Source organism: Leptinotarsa decemlineata, unplaced genomic scaffold (genome assembly GCF_025532065.1).
Source record: "Leptinotarsa decemlineata unplaced genomic scaffold, Ldec_3_MD MMD2_tig00000010_RagTag_RagTag, whole genome shotgun sequence".
Classification (NCBI taxonomy): domain Eukaryota; kingdom Metazoa; phylum Arthropoda; class Insecta; order Coleoptera; family Chrysomelidae; genus Leptinotarsa; species Leptinotarsa decemlineata.
Window position 1 is genome coordinate 9,850,631 of NW_027412538.1, and position 18,160 is coordinate 9,868,790.

An 18,160-nucleotide genomic window follows, 5' to 3' on the forward strand; every position below is an offset into this window, starting at 1 on the left:
TAAAAAACATAGAGACTTTCAATTCCCATTTTTCATGATTCTGTAATTATACTTATTCCTGCAATACTTTTTCAATATAGTTAATACAAAACAGAAAATGTATTATTCTACAATTGTTGAGAGTATCGCAAGTTTTTGGAAGGAAATCTAATAATATCATCACATCCAATGGGTTATTTGTTGACTTGTTTTGTACTGAATACTATGATGAAATTCATTAAACAATAATAGAAATAATTACAAGTGAATTAAATCTCAATTACAGGTGCGATCCTGAATTCACGCCTGTTATATATCACCATCAGGGCGAGGACTGTGGTAGCCAGAGAGACCCTGCGAGGCCCGGCAATTATAACGGTATAGTGACTCTCAATAATCAACAGAAGAGTGCGGAAAGAGCTGCATTGAAAAGGTCAAATAGTACTGGAAGGGGCCCAGGTCGACCCTCTGCCATAGACATACCGGTAGAGGAACTTTTCAAAGAAGAGGACGAACTTCAGAGAGCTAACTATATTCAAAGAAGAGGGGCTACGTACGCACTAACAGCTATAGTGGAACATTTCGGTGAAAATGTGCCTACTAGTGCCCCTAAAATTTGGGAGTTCATGATCGGCCAACTAACGGAGGCAATAGATCCCTTCAATTTCAATACAGCTTCTTTCCTAGGTAAAGATGCCGAAGCTGAGAAACTACTGTGGGCTCTACAGGTATGAATTTCATTTTGAAGAATTCAAATAACTTCATTTCGTCTGAATATGTGATGGAATCGGCTGAAACTTGATGAAAATCCATATTATTTTTTTATTTATTATTATTTATTTATTATTTGTTCAATTACAATGAAGTAAAATGCCCAGATGAGCGTAGAACATGTCAGTGTAATAAATATACAGTTAAAAACATTTAAAAATTAAAATCAATTAAATGTGAGACATTTTAGCAGGTAAAATCTGAAGGGATGGTATCTTTAAAATATTCATCAGTTGAGTAGTATGTTCTATTCAGAAGAAAGTTTTCAAGTTTATTTTTGAGTGTTTTTTTAGAGAGGCTTTTTAGTGCATTTGGAAGTTTGTTATAGATTTTTATTAGAGTATACGGTATATTTTTCTGAATAAAAGTAAAATTAGGAATATTAGTAACCAAATCTGCTTTATTTCTTGTTGGGCAGATGTGTGCTTTATCAAAGTCGTTAAATAAACATTATTCTGTCAAGAATATACTGACTGTATATGGTCAGTACTTTCTTTTCTATGAATAAAGGTTTACAGCTATCAGTTTGTTTGGATTTATAAATAATTCCAAGGCAACGTTTTTGAAGTGAAAAATTTTTTTTAACGTTCACAGATGCACCCCAAAAAATTAAGCCGTATTTAAGTCTTGAGTGGACTTGTGCATAATAGACAGACATTGACGCTTGAACATTTATTGTTTTAGTGACGACTCTTAGGGCATAGCAATGCCTTGCAACATTTTCTGACAAAGTATCCAGATGAGATTTCCAATCTAGTCTAAAATCTAGCTCAATACCCAGGAATTTTGAACTTTTACTAGTTGTTATTGTTGATTTACCATCCGAAAAAGTATAATCATTTTCAGCTGACTGTGAGAATTTGATTGCCTGTGTTTTATTAGGGTTCAGCTTTAGGTGATTTTGTGCAAACCAAGCTTCCAGGGTACTTGAAGTATCGAACACATTTCTTTCCAAGTCATCTCCATTTTGTTCTTCAAGGATAACGGTTGTGTCATCAGCAAATTGTATAGTGTTTAAGTTGTTGTCCATTTGTAGTTCATTGGTATAGAGAATGTACAGCAATGGACCTAGAATTGATCCTTGTGGTACCCCTCTAATTATTGTTAGTTCATCAGACCTTATAACCTCATTTGTGATGTGACATTTTTCGACCACGTATTGTTTTCTATTATATAAGTATGATTCTATCAAGTTAGCTGAGGTTCCCCTGATTCCATAAGCCTCAAGTTTATTCAGCAATGTTTTATGATTGACATTGTCAAAAGCTTTTGAAAGATCTAAGTTAATCATTAAGCTATGTTTCTTGTTGTTTTGACTATTTATGACTGAACATAAAGCTTGATAAATTGCTCTTGTTGTCGATTTACCCTTTCGAAACGTATTCAAGGAACACATTGATGTGAGATTTTCACTAAACAGTTTTACAAAATGCTACACTTGTTTCGCTATACGATAGCTTCATTCAGAAACCCAAAAACCAATTTGGACTAGGACTATTACAAGCAGAGGTATGAACAAAATGCGTTTTATCTCATGCCCAGATACTGAGGTTTTGTCTTCTCCGTTAGTGAAAATTTACAATGATCTTATTGATGATATATTTCCAATGAAACCAATTAAATCGAGGTTCAATGTGAATCCTGTGTCTTGGTTCAATGACGAATTGAGAAAACATCGTGATAATCTATCAAAACTGAAAATTATATGTGACAGTACCAAGGCACCTGAAGATATAAATAACTTTAAGAAATTCAAAAAAACTACAATATGCAACTCAGATATGCAAAAATGATTGATTCATATATTATTCATGATTCATATATTATTGAAACTGAAAACAAATCTAAGGCTAGCTGGAACATTGTGAATTTTCACGGAAAGAAGACTGAACAAAGGTGTTGTTTCTCAGAGAAATTAACTGAAAATGACTTTAATAATTTTTTCTCAAGTATAGCCGCCAATATCGTAAAATCTCTACCTAATCTACCTATCTCGGAATTGGTGAACTTTAGAAATTTTCCCTCTCCTGGCTCTTCATTCTTTTTAACTCCTGTTACATGTGATGAAGTACAAAAAATCATTACATCATTAAAAAATTCAGCTTGTCCGGATATCAATGGAATAAATAGTCGAATTGTTAAGGAAACTCAGGATATTATTCTTGTTCCATTTACCAATTTGATAAATCTAATCTTTAAATCACGTAATTTTCCTAACATCTTCAAATATTCAAAAGTGATACCTCTCCACAAGAAAGGTGACAAAGAGATTGTCGATAACTACAGACCTATTTCTATTATAAGTATCTTTTCAAAAATCACTGAAAAATTAATTGAGAAAAGACTCACCAAATATTTCGAAATCAACAATTTTTTTTGCAGTTATCAATTTGGTTTTCGCGAAAACTGCCACCGATGCTACTATGAGTGTTGTCAGAGGCATAGTTGAGGGACTTGCCACCGAGAAGGTTATGGGGGTCACACTATTGAACCTGTCAAAGACCTTTGACTGCGTTTCCCACAGCATTTTACTCGAAAAACTATCATATTATGGTGTAAGAGGCACTCCTTTGGGTTTGATTGAAACTTACCTGAATAATCGTTTCCAGAGAGTTTTTTATAACAATACATTTTCTGAGCTGAGGCCGATTGACCTAGGTGTACCGCAGGGATCGGTTTTGGGCCCGCTTTTTTCGTTATTTACATCAATGATTTTTACAACTATATGAAGCCATGTCACAGTGTACTATTTGCTGACGATACATCCTTGATATACTCTTCTATGAATGATTCAGCTCTTGTTGATAAGTCTATGGAAATACAAGAAAAAGCAGTGTCAACAAACTCATGATGATTAAGGAAAAATTACAAAACATGATTGTTTCTATGGCTCTGCTATTACCTGAATTCCAGTGTGTCAAATTATTGGGTTTTACTCTGGACAATAGGCTAAATTGGTCAAGCCACATTTCAAGTTTGAAAAGGAAGCTATCGACTGCCTTATTTTTACTTAGACAGCTGAAACCAATAACAAATTTCACTACTCTGAAAATTGTACTTTGCTCGCTCATACAGTCTCACATTTCTTACGGTATTCTACTTTGGGAAAATTCTAGTGATGCCCAATGCATTTTTATATTACAGAAAAAAGCTCTGAGAATTCTTGCTGGAATCGGTTTTAGGGATTCTTGCCGTGAATCATTCATCACTCATGAAATCATGTTGGTGCCCTCTTTGTATGTTTACTCAAGCCTATTAGATATTCACAAAAGAGCCCCCTTGTTTCCCAAGCAATACAGTTTACAAGATCATGATACACGTAACAGCAATTTTATTAGACCTCAACGTTTCAGGCTGATGAAATCCTAAAAAACTTCTATGATTTTAAATTGTATAATGCACTTCCTGCCAATATTAAAAATATGAATATGTTTTGTTTTAAAAAAGTTATAAAAAATATTAAAAAAAAAAAACGTTTTTATTCCACTTCAGAATATTTAGAACATGTGCATAGACACACTTTTGATGCAAGGAAGATGCTCGCCCAACCTCCACACTTAATTTGAATATGTTAATATACCCTGTAAACTTGTTACACATTTTTATTGTTACTTTTATTTTATAGACTTGTCATAAATGTATTTTATACATAACGTGATCAAATAAATATATCTATCTATCATTAGGCGTGCCTTTACAATCGTGTCTTCTTCAGGTGTGCCTTTACACGCCTGAACAAGACAATATAGATAAAACTCCAGTGTTGAATAGATCGGCAGTATATAAGTTGACTTGTGATTTTTGTCCAAAATTTGATATTGGTCAAACCGGAAGAAACTTTCCCAAAAGAATAAAAGAACAGAAGTAGCTTTTTGAATGAAAGAAAGTCTGTGCCATGCTATGAAAGCATGACACAGAATTTGTTTAGACAGTATTGTGACGCCCGAAAATACTATTGTATAACGAAACACGTGTCACGGTTTTGTAAACTGTCAAGTGAAAACTTCACATTGAAGTGTTTTTTTTAATTCATTATAATAGATTTTCATCAAGTATCGGTCACTTCTTTTTTATTTTCGACACAATTGTGCTGAAATTCAACATATGTACTTATACTTTCAGGTCCTTGAGGTTACCTGCACAAGTCTTCATAAGTCTCTCTTGCCAGACGTGATGAGTAAATGTCTTACAAGGTTCTGTGTCTTACTTTCTCATCCTTACCGCGCAGTGAGACACTTGGCTTCTCGATGCCTGGCTACTTTTGCAAAATTGGATTCCGTTAAAGTGATAGAGTTGGTGGTCAGTACAGTTTTGCCAAAGTTGGGTGCAACGGACTGTGAGATTGACAGGTATATGACGGTAAATGTTATAGTTGTTAGTATTTTTTCTGTTACGACTTCTTTTAGACAAGGAGCTGTGGAGGCGATTGCTTGTATAGTGGACGAACTGAAATTTGATATTATTCCGTACGTAGTACTGTTGGTTGTTCCTTTACTTGGAAGAATGTCGGACCAGAACATGTGTGTGAGGCTAATGGGAACTCACAGTTTTGCCACTCTCGTTCAACTGATGCCTTTGGAAGGAGGGTTTTCAGAACCACCTGCTCTAAAAGGTATTTATTTATGTTCATGAATCATAAGTCTATAGAGCAAGTTGATCACATAAATTTCTTGAAATTTATTTGGATCACAAGCTTACAAGGAAAATTTATATGAACAGTCTAGTATCCAAATTGAGCAGTATTTGCTTTGTTATTTGACAACTGCATGGTACTCTCTCTTTGGATATTCTTAAGTCTCAAACTAACATATCACAGACTTGCTAATTCCTTATCTAGCTATGGTCTGATATTCTGGTGGTACTTCTGCTCACGTATTTCTTATACAGAAGAAATTATAAGATGTATGGTCATAGTTCATCATCAGGCGAGCTGTAGACGAATATTTGAAAGACTGTCCATTCTAACCGTGCCCTGTATGTATACATATTTAATAACCAGCAACATCAAAAAAGAAAAACAAAGTCTTGTGAGACGAAATACTCTACCTGAGTATACCACTCGTAATGCAAAAAATCGTTAATCGAATGGACCGAACCAACTGTCCAAATAATACACACCCATATTCCACAAGAAAAATACAAGAAATAATTCCAAACCACACCCTACAAATTACTAGCCAGAGTCCCACAGTTATGGGAATTAAAGTGTACAACCATCTACCCCCTACTCTGAAATCACTTACTGCAACTTTAGGTTAAAACTCAAAGAAATACTCATTTGGACTCCCTTCTACAGATTGAATGAATTTTTTAATGAAATTTTAGTATAGTTTTAATGTGATATAATTTACTTATATATATACACCCACTTTATACACCAGGTACTACCACTTTATATAACTCTAATATTATTTTAAATTTTATTTTAGAATGTATTCTTTTTAGATACTAATGTGACTTATGCTATGTCAGCATGTGACTTTATTGAATTGATTTTTTTTTCACCGTAGGGTGTGCTGGTCAGGCCCTATTCCCCGAAGCCCCGATACATTCGGGAGGGCGCGCCAGCATTATCAACCAATGACCACTCCTCACAACCGTGGGTTAAGTGATCATTGGGTCCGAGAATCATGTTCCCTGAGCAAGTGCAGTGAGCCAAGAATGACAGCCTTCTGCATCTATACGGCTAAGATTTCTGCCTTAATGCGGCAAGCCGGTATGATTTTAAGATTCGAGAGTAGAGGGGGCATCATTTCACCAAGGACTCCAATAATCAGAACAACCATCTGGACAGAGTGATCTGGATAGAGTCTGTGGAGTTCGAAGAGAAAATCTTGATATTTTATCCGTTTTTACTCCTCTTTTCTGACGATATTCGTCTCGCCAGGAGCTGAAAACTCCAAGACAAATATCGTTTTGCTCTGGTGGTCAAGAAGGACCACATCAGGCTTATTAGCTTGTATGAGCCAGAGGGTGGGGAACGAATAGTTCCAATAAATTCGGCACTTCTCGTTTCCCACAACAGATTCAATATCCCCCGGAGCGTAGAGCAATACCGGGGTTTCGTCAATACCATAAGAGTGCCGTAGATAGTAATATAGCAATCTTAGGGCCGCGTTTGTTCAGCAAAAAAAGCCATCAGAATTCTATGCGGACTTGTATATAGAGATAGCTGCAAAGAGGCTTTTCGTCAGCATAGAATCCTCACCATTCCCAGTGCATATATATATATAGTTGTCTAAAATATGTTCACGCAAATCCAGAGATGTTCTCAAAAAATGTACTCAATCATTCTTATGATACCAGAAATAAAGATTTACTGCAAGTTCCTCTTCATCGATTGAAGAAAACACAGCAAGGATGCGATTATTGGGGCGCAAAATTATATAATAAAATTCCAGACTTTGCAAAAAAGAAACACTCGAATGAATTCTCCATCTGGCTGAAAAATATCCTAATAGAAAAATGTTTCTATTCAATAGAAGATTTTATAAATGAATAATACATGTACTACATCTCTTGTAGGTTTACATGTGCATGATAATTTTGTATATATTTATTTTATTTTGATCTGTGCATCTCTGTGTATATGTATTTTAATTTTAATACTAAGAAAATAACGACGTTGTAATGTTTCATTTACAATGAATAAATTGATTGATTGATTGATTGATTGATTGATATGTCAATGGATATAGGCCGAGACCGCATATGCTGGACATGCTGATAGCCCACTCGACCTGAGAAAAGCGAAGGTCAGGCCCTTTGATAAGCCAAGGTCTCCAATGTTATTGAAGAAGACCCCACGCATTGGCTTATCCTTGTGTTTCTGCAGAAGTAAGGTGATCTCTGCGGCTTTTATCTGAGCTTTTTGCTGAACAGGTTCCAACTCGGTGACAGAGTTGTGGTCACCTCGTTCAGTGTCGAAAACTATACCGAGTTCATCAGCTGCTCGGGCAGCAGAGAAATGCTCCAATTCCTGCTCTCTCATGGTCACGGACCATGCAGAGAAGGAAATCCGAACTCCTGACGACTTTACAGGCTGTATCCAGTACCATTCTGTCATGTAGACACTCCAAACTCAAAAGTCCACGGCCTTCCTGTTGTCGGGGGAAGTATAACCGTGGAACGGACGATTTGGGATGCAAACTCCTATAGAGATGCATCATTTTTCGGGTTTTTACGTCGAGTTGATACAGCTCCTCCCGAGTCCACTTCACTACTCCAAAGGAGTAGAGTAAGATTGGAACGGCAACTTTGTTCTTCCCCGACAGTTGCGATGACCAGATCTGTCGAAGTTTGTGCTGATACTTGCCGCGGAGAGAGTTTTTCACTGCTGTTACCTCTTGTGAGTGGCGTTGTTCCACGCCGAGGTAAGTATACGTCTCTCCGGCATCCAGATGGTGTAGTATGCTTCCATCTACGAGCTGCACATCCTCTCCGTAGTCCCTGCATCGTCCTCTTTTGAGATGGACCATTGCACATTCGTCTATCCCGAATTTCATACCGATAGCATGCGTGTACTCTTCCACCACCCTCAAGGACTGATGGAGATTTTCTCTTCATAGGCATAAAGTTTAAGATCATCCATATAAAACAGATGGGTGACCTTGTGCCTCCGGTTTCCGGGGGTGCCACAGTTATATCCTCGAGTATTTCTGAGCGCAACGGATTATGGCAATAGTGAGATGCAGAAAAGAAGGGGACTGAGGGAATCACCCTGAAATACACCCCTTAATTAATTAATTAATATTATTATTATTACCTTGCCACGAAATTTGAACATTCACTTTATTTTTTTAACAGACCTGGTTTAGAAAGATTTTGTTACATTGACTTGTTGATAATCATAAGAAACTTTGAATACAACAATCACCGAATTACCGAATTAATTAATAAAAAGATCATTTACAGAAAAACTGAATGACAGATTTAGACTTTATTATTCTCTTAATAGAAACTGTCGAATGATTCTGAAAATATTGTATCCACAGAAAGCAGCCTGTTTATGAAACGTGACAAAGAAAGAGAATTCCTCCAACAGCTGCTCTCACCTACGTGTATTCCGGATTATGAAATTCCTATCCAGATCGATGCCGAACTACGAAGTTACCAGCAAGCCGGTGTCAACTGGCTGGCCTTCCTGAATAAGTACAAACTCCACGGTATCTTATGCGATGATATGGGACTTGGAAAAACACTGCAGAGCATTTGCATCTTGGCCGGTGACCAATACTATAGGGAACAGAAATTTAAAGAGACCCGATCACCTGATTGCTCTCCGTTACCTTCCATGGTGATTTGTCCACCGACTTTGACAGGTATCTATTTCTATCCAGTTTACAAAATGATAGTAACGAATAGCTATAATAGTGGAGGCGAAACTCTATCAAGAAAATTGAGCTGAACATATATGATTACAATTTTAATTTTTTCAGGTCACTGGGTATATGAAGTGGAGAAATTTCTCAGGCATAAGTACCTCCGCCCTCTTCAATATAATGGCTCGCCTACGGAGCGAGAGAAGCTCAGACATAAATTTAAAAAGTACAATTTAATCGTAGCTTCATACGATATTGTTCGAAAGGACATTGCTTTCTTTTCTAACATCAAGTGGAATTACATCATCCTCGATGAGGGTCACATCATTAAAAACGGTAAGATATGGCTCTTTGCTGACTAGGATCAAAACCTCGTTTCCAAAATATTATTTTTAGACAGAAACTTTCATTTGTAGGTAAAACGAGAACTAGTATGGCAATAAAAGCTTTGGTAGCAAATCACAGATTGATATTGAGTGGTACGCCTATTCAGAACAATGTCTTGGAGTTGTGGAGTTTATTCGACTTCCTTATGCCTGGATTCTTGGGTACTGAAAAACAGTTCACAGCAAGATATTCCAGACCAATTTTGGCTAGCAGAGACCCTAAATGTTCCCCCAAAGATCAAGAAGCAGGAGTATTAGCGATGGAGTCTTTGCATAGGTAAGTGTCTAGGTGAAATAATTGTATTATATTGAAATAGATTGAAATATCTGTGCTGTGCGAGCTAAGGATTAAAGAGGTCTTGCCTTTTAACGTGCAATTACTACTACAGTAATTATAAATTAATTGTACTGACGAAAAATTCTTTAGACTAGATGCAATTTTACGAAGCAGTATAGAAACAGTACTAAAAATGAAGTTCAAAGTCCGCAATAGATGAAAAATATTCAACAGCAGCACTTGGCATTCAATGGATTCTAAAGATTGTGTTCAAGTTTACAATCAAGGAGTTATTCGAGTTAGTCTAAAATACTTAAAAATTATAAAAAAGTAAAAATTGATTTGGTTTTTTACGAATATTTCGAACGGAAAATTTACCTAAAAAATCCACCATTTTAAAAATAATTTTGATTTCTAAGTGAATATCCCTCTCAAAATGGATATTGTCGCTTCCGCGTGCATCGATACTTGAACAAAATAAAATATAATTCTTTTCATTGTTAAGTCAAATTTCCTGGTTGTAAGTCATATTTTAAGTAAGTATATATTTTAATATCTAATGATTGTGACACTATAGTTGTATTTTTATATTTTAGCATTCTTTATTTAGCATTAATTTTTATTTATTATTACTAATTACAAATATTATAAATGTTTGTAAATTAGGATGTTCCTGTTTCTAATAAAGATTATTATTATTATTATACTGACCGCTGTATCAAGCATCATTATTTTAATATGTATGAACAACAACCAGTAGTTTTAAAGTTGTCATTATGCATTTTGAAAAATCTCACGTTTCCATTTCTTACAGGCAAGTTCTTCCTTTTCTACTGAGGAGGATGAAGGAAGATGTGCTAGACGATTTACCCCCTAAGATTACTCAAGATTATTACTGTGAACTTAGTCCTTTGCAAGAACAACTTTATGAAGACTTTTCAAAGTCACAAGCCCATCAAACTTTACAGGTATTGTGCTCTATTTCTGATATTTAAACATGAATATTTTTGAAAGCGGAATACATTTTTCAATAAATTACACTGGTCAACAAAATTTTAACCCTTTCACTGCGCATTGGCTTTTTGTCGCGGCTCACCCAGTGCTGAATTTTTTTGGCGTTTGCGAGAATAGTTGTCTTGAGCAGTATAGTGCAACGGGGTATACGTTTTACGATAAAAAAATACCTTAGGTTTCAAGTAAATGAACAGTAATCGAAAATAAAAGCTAACAATCATAATATTTTACGATAGTAAGCATTTATTTACGATTAAAAAAAAAACTAAAGTTCAATAAAACAATATTTTATGGAATGAAGGTTTTATTTGCTACAAAAAGTTCCTTATTTTATTGATCTGCTTTGCTGTCAACCTCATTATATTTGGGGTAATGAAATATTAAAAAAACTCAAGTGCTGAAGTACCTTGAATTTTGCAGCCTGAACTGAATTCGTCAAATTCGTAAACATAAGGTGAGAGAACTCTTTGGTTGACCATTCAAATCTGCCTTGTAAAGGGAGTTCTCCTTGTTCGATTCTTGAGATTGATTCATCAATTTCCATCACATTCAAGTTTTGTTGGCTCGTATTCAAAATAAAGCTCTGTATATCTGCCACATTTTCATGTTGATTTTGCAAATTTTCAGTGTCAGGTAGTTCGTCATCTGACTATAGCGACTCATATTCTTGATCACTGTCATCGCTTCTAGCCAGAATCTCTTCTAACTCTTTATCAGTCAAATATTTCTTTGTCATGATGAAATAATTTTACTTAAATACACCTCAAAAAACAATAAACACATCTAACATATACTGCCTTTTGTTTATGTAAACAGGTCTAAAAAACGCACTGCTATCACTAGAACTAATGTTTACCTAATCAGCTGTACAGCAGCGTTGCCATCGCAGCTAATTTCTCACTCCAATTGGCATGTGCGAAATACCTACGCGAAAATATGCGGCTAGAGCTGTCAGGTCGTATTCAATTTTGAAATGCGAGTTATCACGTCTTGAGCAATATACCCACGATCGAGTATACTCTTCTTGAGCAGTGAAAGGGTTAACTGTTTGAACTTTGAATCTACTAGGGTCACTAACCAATATTGTATCAATGAAAAAAAATTGACACATCAGGTTTTCTCTTGACATCAAAGCATATATTTTCGTAAAAAATACAAGAATCAACTATTATTAGAAAAATTATTACTCAATGTACAATAAATATTTATGATTTTCGTGAATATTCGTCTTCTGGTAGGTCCCTTTTAAGTTTCCAACAATGATCTGCTAGTATTTCTGGACTCCATTTCCATTGATAACGTTTCTCCACTAAGAAAATGTCCTGATGGAATTTCTCTTCTTGTTCGTCGCTCACAGAACCCAAATCTAAATGAAAGTCCAACATATGTATTTTTTAGGGCAAATTACACCCCCAAGCTTTATATGACATTATTTGTTCCTTTATTAAGTCTTTGTGTTTTCCGCTTTATGATTTCCTAGGAAATTTTGGTAAGTATATAGTAATAAATGCTTTTGGACTTTTTATATGAATTATTTGAGGAATGAAGCACATACAATTTCATGTAAATCTTTTACAGGACTCTATTTCTTCTGGTTGTCCTTCTAGTTCTGTTCATCGAAATACTCACATATTCCAAGCGCTTCGTTATCTACAGAACGTCTGCAATCATCCCAAACTGGTTCTGAATCCTTCACACCCACATTTTCAAGCAATAATTGCTCAACTTCACCGACAAAAATCTGCCCTAGACGATATATCGCACTCGGCGAAACTGCCAGCTTTAAAGTAAGAATTGTTCTTTGTAACTGTGGTATCAAATACTTTGTGTTAAATTTTTGTGCAGGCAACTTCTTCAAGACTGTGGTATAGGCGTAAATGAAAGCACTGATAAAGAATCGACTGATTTAGTAGTGAACCAACACAGAGCATTAGTGTTCTGTCAGCTCAAAGCCATGTTAGACATTATAGAAGAAGATTTGTTCAAGAAGAATATGCCGAGCGTAACATATTTGAGGTTAGACGGTTCCATTCCGCCCATACAAAGGCATTCTGTTGTGACTAGGTGAGAAATCTAGTACTTTTGTGCGAGAAGTCCACATTATGGAAATTATAATCTTTTTTCAGATTCAATAATGATCCTTCCATCGATGTTTTGCTGTTGACAACACAAGTTGGGGGCCTGGGTCTCAATCTGACTGGCGCTGACACGGTGATATTTGTCGAACATGACTGGAACCCAATGAAAGATCTTCAGGCTATGGATAGAGCCCATCGAATAGGACAGAGGAAGGTAGTTAATGTCTATAGACTGATTACGAGGGCTACCCTGGAAGAAAAAATAATGGGGTGAGTAGTTACTTTTTTTCAAACCAATTTAAATCGATGCATTTATATTCGTTTCATGATCCTTTCCTGATTCGGCTGCAAAACACAAGCACATGCACTTATGTGGTTGCAGTTTCCTCAGTATAGGAATAATTAAATTGAAGGGGTTATATTTTTAGGAGTGATTAATTTTATGGGAAAGAAAGTTTTTGGCTTTCTACCACTCCATCTTGATACAAAAAAAGATGAGGGAATCTTCCAAAGAAAGGAAGGAAGTCATCAATTTGAAAATAAGTAACTCTATACAGGGATGTGTAGATCATGCAAAGAAGTAACTTTCAGACACAAACTGAAAGAAAGTCCTCCTGAAACAGCTACTTTCATATAAACATTGAATTACATGAAAGAAAAAAATTCTTTCGAAACAAATACTTGTATATGAACACTGAATTATATAAATATATATAAATCCTTCATTTAGTAATGAAACTGCTAATACAATACATCTATAATCAAATATGACACCACAATGTGTTAGTCAACTAAACTCAGGAATAAAATTTCAAAGTATGAGTACTACAATAAATATACAACATCTACTTAAAGTATCACAGTTGTTAGTCAATATAAAACACAAACAAAATACAAATATAGAATACAAAAAAAGATACAGAAGATACTTTTCTTTACTCAGTTTATATTTCAACCATTCGTTGTGGAATAAAATCAGATATCATTCACATGAGTTCTACTTTAAATGAATGGTAACAAATAATAATTACTTTTGTATCAGAAACCTAAATTGCCAACCATGGAACTGTCAATAACAACTATTTAACAGGTAGACAACAACAAACAAAAGTTGGTAATTCATTGTCAGCTCCATTGGAAGTGCAACATGGAGTTCCACAAGGAAGCATTTTGGGTCCGCTATTGTTTCTTCTATACATAAATGACATAAAGCATTACAATGAATGTGACTATATACACTTGTTCGCAGATGACACGTTAATATCAGTAACTGATAGAGATTTGAATAATGCCGTACAAAAGATGAATAATTCTTTAAATAGAATAACAGAATACCTTAAAATGAATAAATTGAAACTGAATGTAGACAAAACAAAGGGGATGATAATTGCCACACCATTTAAATACAGACAAATTGATATAAATGAAATTCACATCAAAATAGAAAATAATACAATTGAATTAGTTCAAGAGTTTAAATATTTAGGGTTTATGCTTGACAACCACTTAACGTTGAATGGTCATTTCAATTATATTCAGAAAATAATACTCAAAATACTATATTTTTTTTCGAGGGTATCTCAGCATTTGAGTATGAGCTCAATTATCAAACCTCACTTCGAATATTGCCCGACCTTATTGTATGGTTTTGACCTCAATGAAATGAGATCACTACAAAAACTTCAAAATCGTGCAATGAGAATCACTTTGAGATGTAACAGATATACACCAATATCATTGATGTTGGGAACATTACAATGGCTGTCAATAGAAAATAGACTTATTTATTTAACTATGAGTTATATCTTCAAAATGTTGCATAATCTTCTTCCATCATATTTTCACAAATATATAACTATAAATACGCAAGTTCACCAGCATGATACGAGAAGTAAACATAACTTACATGTGACTAGGCAAACAAAAGCTTACAATATTAAAACTTTGGTGTTCAAGGGATTCATTGCTTACAACAGTTTGCCAGATGATATAAAGAAATCAGAAACTCTGCAACAGTTTAAAATAAAAATGATAAACCCTTTACAGCAAAGTAAAATCGTTGTATTGTATATCTATCAGGATTAATAATTTTTAGTATCAATACGAGTATTAATATATGTATCTTCTTACGGGATATGAGTGTATAGTGGGTAGTGGGATAGCATAACTTATTGGTTTCATATGTATGTTTGTATATGATTATTGTGGTATTTGGCTGTACGTGAATGGTATCAATATATGTATTTTCTTTCGGGCTATAAGTGTATATTGGGATAGCATTCTTATTGGTTCATATGTAGGATTGTATATGATTATTATGGTATTTGGCTATACTTGAATGGTTTTCTTTTAGCAAAACAATGGAAAATATAACTCGAAATGTAAATACCTTATGTGTACGTTTAAATTTAAAACAAAACAAATATATTAATACTATGCTGCTAATTACTATATATAAGATTATACTTTGTGAATGTAGATTAGGATTACCTATTTCAAAATAAAGATTATTATTATTAATAAATTTAAAATTTGAATATATATTTTTTTTAGATTGCAGAAATTCAAACTTCAAACCGCCAATACGGTGATCAGCGGAGAAAATAGTCAGATGGAAACGATGGGGACTGAACAGTTGTTGGATTTGTTTTCTCACACGTCCAATAATGGAAGAGATACTAACTCAGGGTCCAAGCCGAACACAGGAGTGAAGGCAATTTTGGAGTCCCTTCCAGAATTATGGGATAGCAAGCAGTATGATACAGAGTATGATTTGTCTCAGTTTATGACAAAACTGAAGTGATCAGGTGAGTTAACACCGGCATTTTTTTACCCTTTCTGATGCGTTAACAAAAATTATGGGGTCATCCAATGTGTGGGTGGACAATAGCTGCTTTTCTTTTGTCTTGTTTGAGTGTAACATTTTGTGAATAATTTAGGAAGTTGATGTTATTTTCAGTAAAAACCCCAGAACATTTATCAGTGAATCGATATCATTAACTTATCCAAAAATATCTAAAACTCCTTCTAACGCCATGTAAATAAAAAATAAATTACATCAACTTTCAATAACTACTTTCATCCAAAGTGAAATCATATATTTCTTGTCTGTTTTTCTGTTTTTTCAACCTTCCACAGTCTGAAGAATAAACTAAGCCAAATGAACAAAAGATCTGTTGAAGTGTAATAAATGACAAACTGAAAAGTTCATCCCAGAAAGTTACTGTGTAATATAAACTGCTGAAGAGTCCAAATTGTCAGTAAGATGTAATTTGTACATTTTGCGTACAATTTGATTAATCAATGGAAAAATGAAATTAATTTACTTAACTTTCTCTAAAAAGGTTTACGTTTCAGAAAATATCCTTTTCCATTGTCAAAACAAAAAAAATCACTGTTGAAAAACTGCTCTGTTGAAAATATTTTAACAAACGTCTGTTTCTTTTGATTTTGGATTGATACTTTTTCACCAAAAAGTAAACTATATGAAAGAAAGCTGAATATATAATAAACATTTCATTTCAACATTGATTATTTCACGATACATTATTGACTAGACTCTTCAGAGGTTTATATTACACATTGACTATTTGGAACCAAATTTTCAGTTTATCCTTCATCACACTTCCTCCGTTTATTCTCCAGATTGTGCCAGGGTTCAAAACCCAAACAAACAATGAAAAAAACGCCGTCCAATGAAATCATCATTTCAATTATCGAGTTTCAATGATTTCATTACATTGACAGTCAATTTTTTAAACATTCCAAACTCCACCCTATAGCCAAATAACACACTTTATGTGCAATGTAGGTCCATCCAGGGCTCATGACCTGTTTGGAGTGAATAACTGTGTCATCAGGTCACCAGGGAAGTGGGTAGTTTAAATGGGGTCATGAACTCAGCCTTGTCCTGCTTACAAGTATTGATTGTGCCAATTCTCAAGTGATGAAGGAATTTCATTCACTTTATTTTAGATCGACTCTAGCCATCTGAAAATGTTGAAAGGAAATTTATAAATATATTTTGATTCATTCACTGAGGCTGTTTTAAAAATACTCACACGTGTAACTAATAAGATTTACATTCAGCTAATGATTATTTATTAAGGGTGACATTTTTTTTTGTCTATCTTGAACATTTATATACAGAGCGTTCCTCAAGTGCTGTCATCAAATTCAAGGACTGATTCATCATGACATATGAAGAAACATTCTTCTTGGGGAAAAACTTTTTATTTCTCCATCGTTATGTGTACAAGATCTCTTCAAAAAACTAAGGCGAACGTTGAAATTCATGGCTTTTGCATCACGATGAAGCATCTGTTGTCCAAAAACAACACTTAATCATGCCTCGGCTACCGTATTCAGCAGATTTGGCCCTCTGTGACTTTTCTTGTGTCCAAAATTGAAGAGACACATGAATGGACGGCGTTTTGCAACGACTGAGGAGATAAAAACCAAATCTCTCAGAGAGATCACAAGGACATACCAAAGAACTGCTTCGAGAAATAGAAAAACGGCTGGCACAAGTGCATTATATCTGAGGGGTACTACTTTGGAGGGGACAAAAAATATTTTTTGAGAAAAATGAAAATTTACCTCATTTTTTAACAGGCAGCGTATACAAGAGTTCCCAATATGGAATATCAATTGGGCCGTGTAGTCTCTGTGATGTTTAATTAACAATTTCAGTATAGTGGACATGTTTATTAATATAGCTCTCGGACGATTGCCATGTTATTTTTCTCAGATCATACAATTCCAATATAGGAAGTGTCTTGAGGTCTTCCAGGTTAAAAGTTTTGGTAAGGTCTAAAAAGATATCCGAAGTTATCTAAGCTTAAACTTTATTCAAAAATTCAGCATTTGCGCTTCCAGCTTGAACCTTTTCCAGCTGATGAACCTTGGATACATATTTTTGCAGTACGTTGGCAAATAGATGGAATGGGCTTGTTTCATGATTTTTTGTTCACAAGTTCATTTGATAGTAATTTCAAATTGAAAACAATGCACTTTGTTTCTGCTCTGTAAAAACCGTTGTTTTGCCTAAATAATTATTGAAAATTGGATTTTCTAGGCCCGTGATGTCTCGGTTTTCAGATTCATTCGAGATTCAAAGTAAAATCACAGTCACTTTCGACAACTGAATCTAAGAAACAAGTATGAGAAATGTATTGGAAGGGAGAATTAATTATACATGGGATCCAAATAATACAAAACGCAATAAAAACGTTATTTTTAAAATACCTCCGGCAGTAGACATTTTATGTTGATATCACAAAAATTATATCTGACAGAAGAAAACCATAGATCTCTTAGAGTCTTGTTTTTTGG

General features: G+C 34.6%; 1 protein-coding gene across 3 annotated transcripts in view; it reads left to right on the top strand.

Annotated features, from left to right (window-relative positions):
• Hel89B (histone acetyltransferase 1) overlaps positions 1-18,160 on the top strand; it is a 46,193-nt gene that overhangs the window by 25,767 nt on the left and 2,266 nt on the right. For 2 of the 3 annotated variants that reach the window (XM_074171416.1, XM_074171417.1), the window contains exons 14-23: positions 266-707; positions 4,873-5,362; positions 8,745-9,071; positions 9,189-9,407; positions 9,488-9,734; positions 10,549-10,702; positions 12,327-12,535; positions 12,594-12,812; positions 12,875-13,096; positions 15,380-15,633. In XM_074171416.1, coding sequence (XP_074027517.1) covers positions 266-707; positions 4,873-5,362; positions 8,745-9,071; positions 9,189-9,407; positions 9,488-9,734; positions 10,549-10,702; positions 12,327-12,535; positions 12,594-12,812; positions 12,875-13,096; positions 15,380-15,629 — 2,779 coding nt within the window. In that variant the 3' untranslated portion in view covers positions 15,630-15,633. The remainder of the gene's footprint in view (positions 1-265; positions 708-4,872; positions 5,363-8,744; positions 9,072-9,188; positions 9,408-9,487; positions 9,735-10,548; positions 10,703-12,326; positions 12,536-12,593; positions 12,813-12,874; positions 13,097-15,379; positions 15,634-18,160) is intronic. The other variant, XM_074171418.1, reaches the window with a different exon arrangement.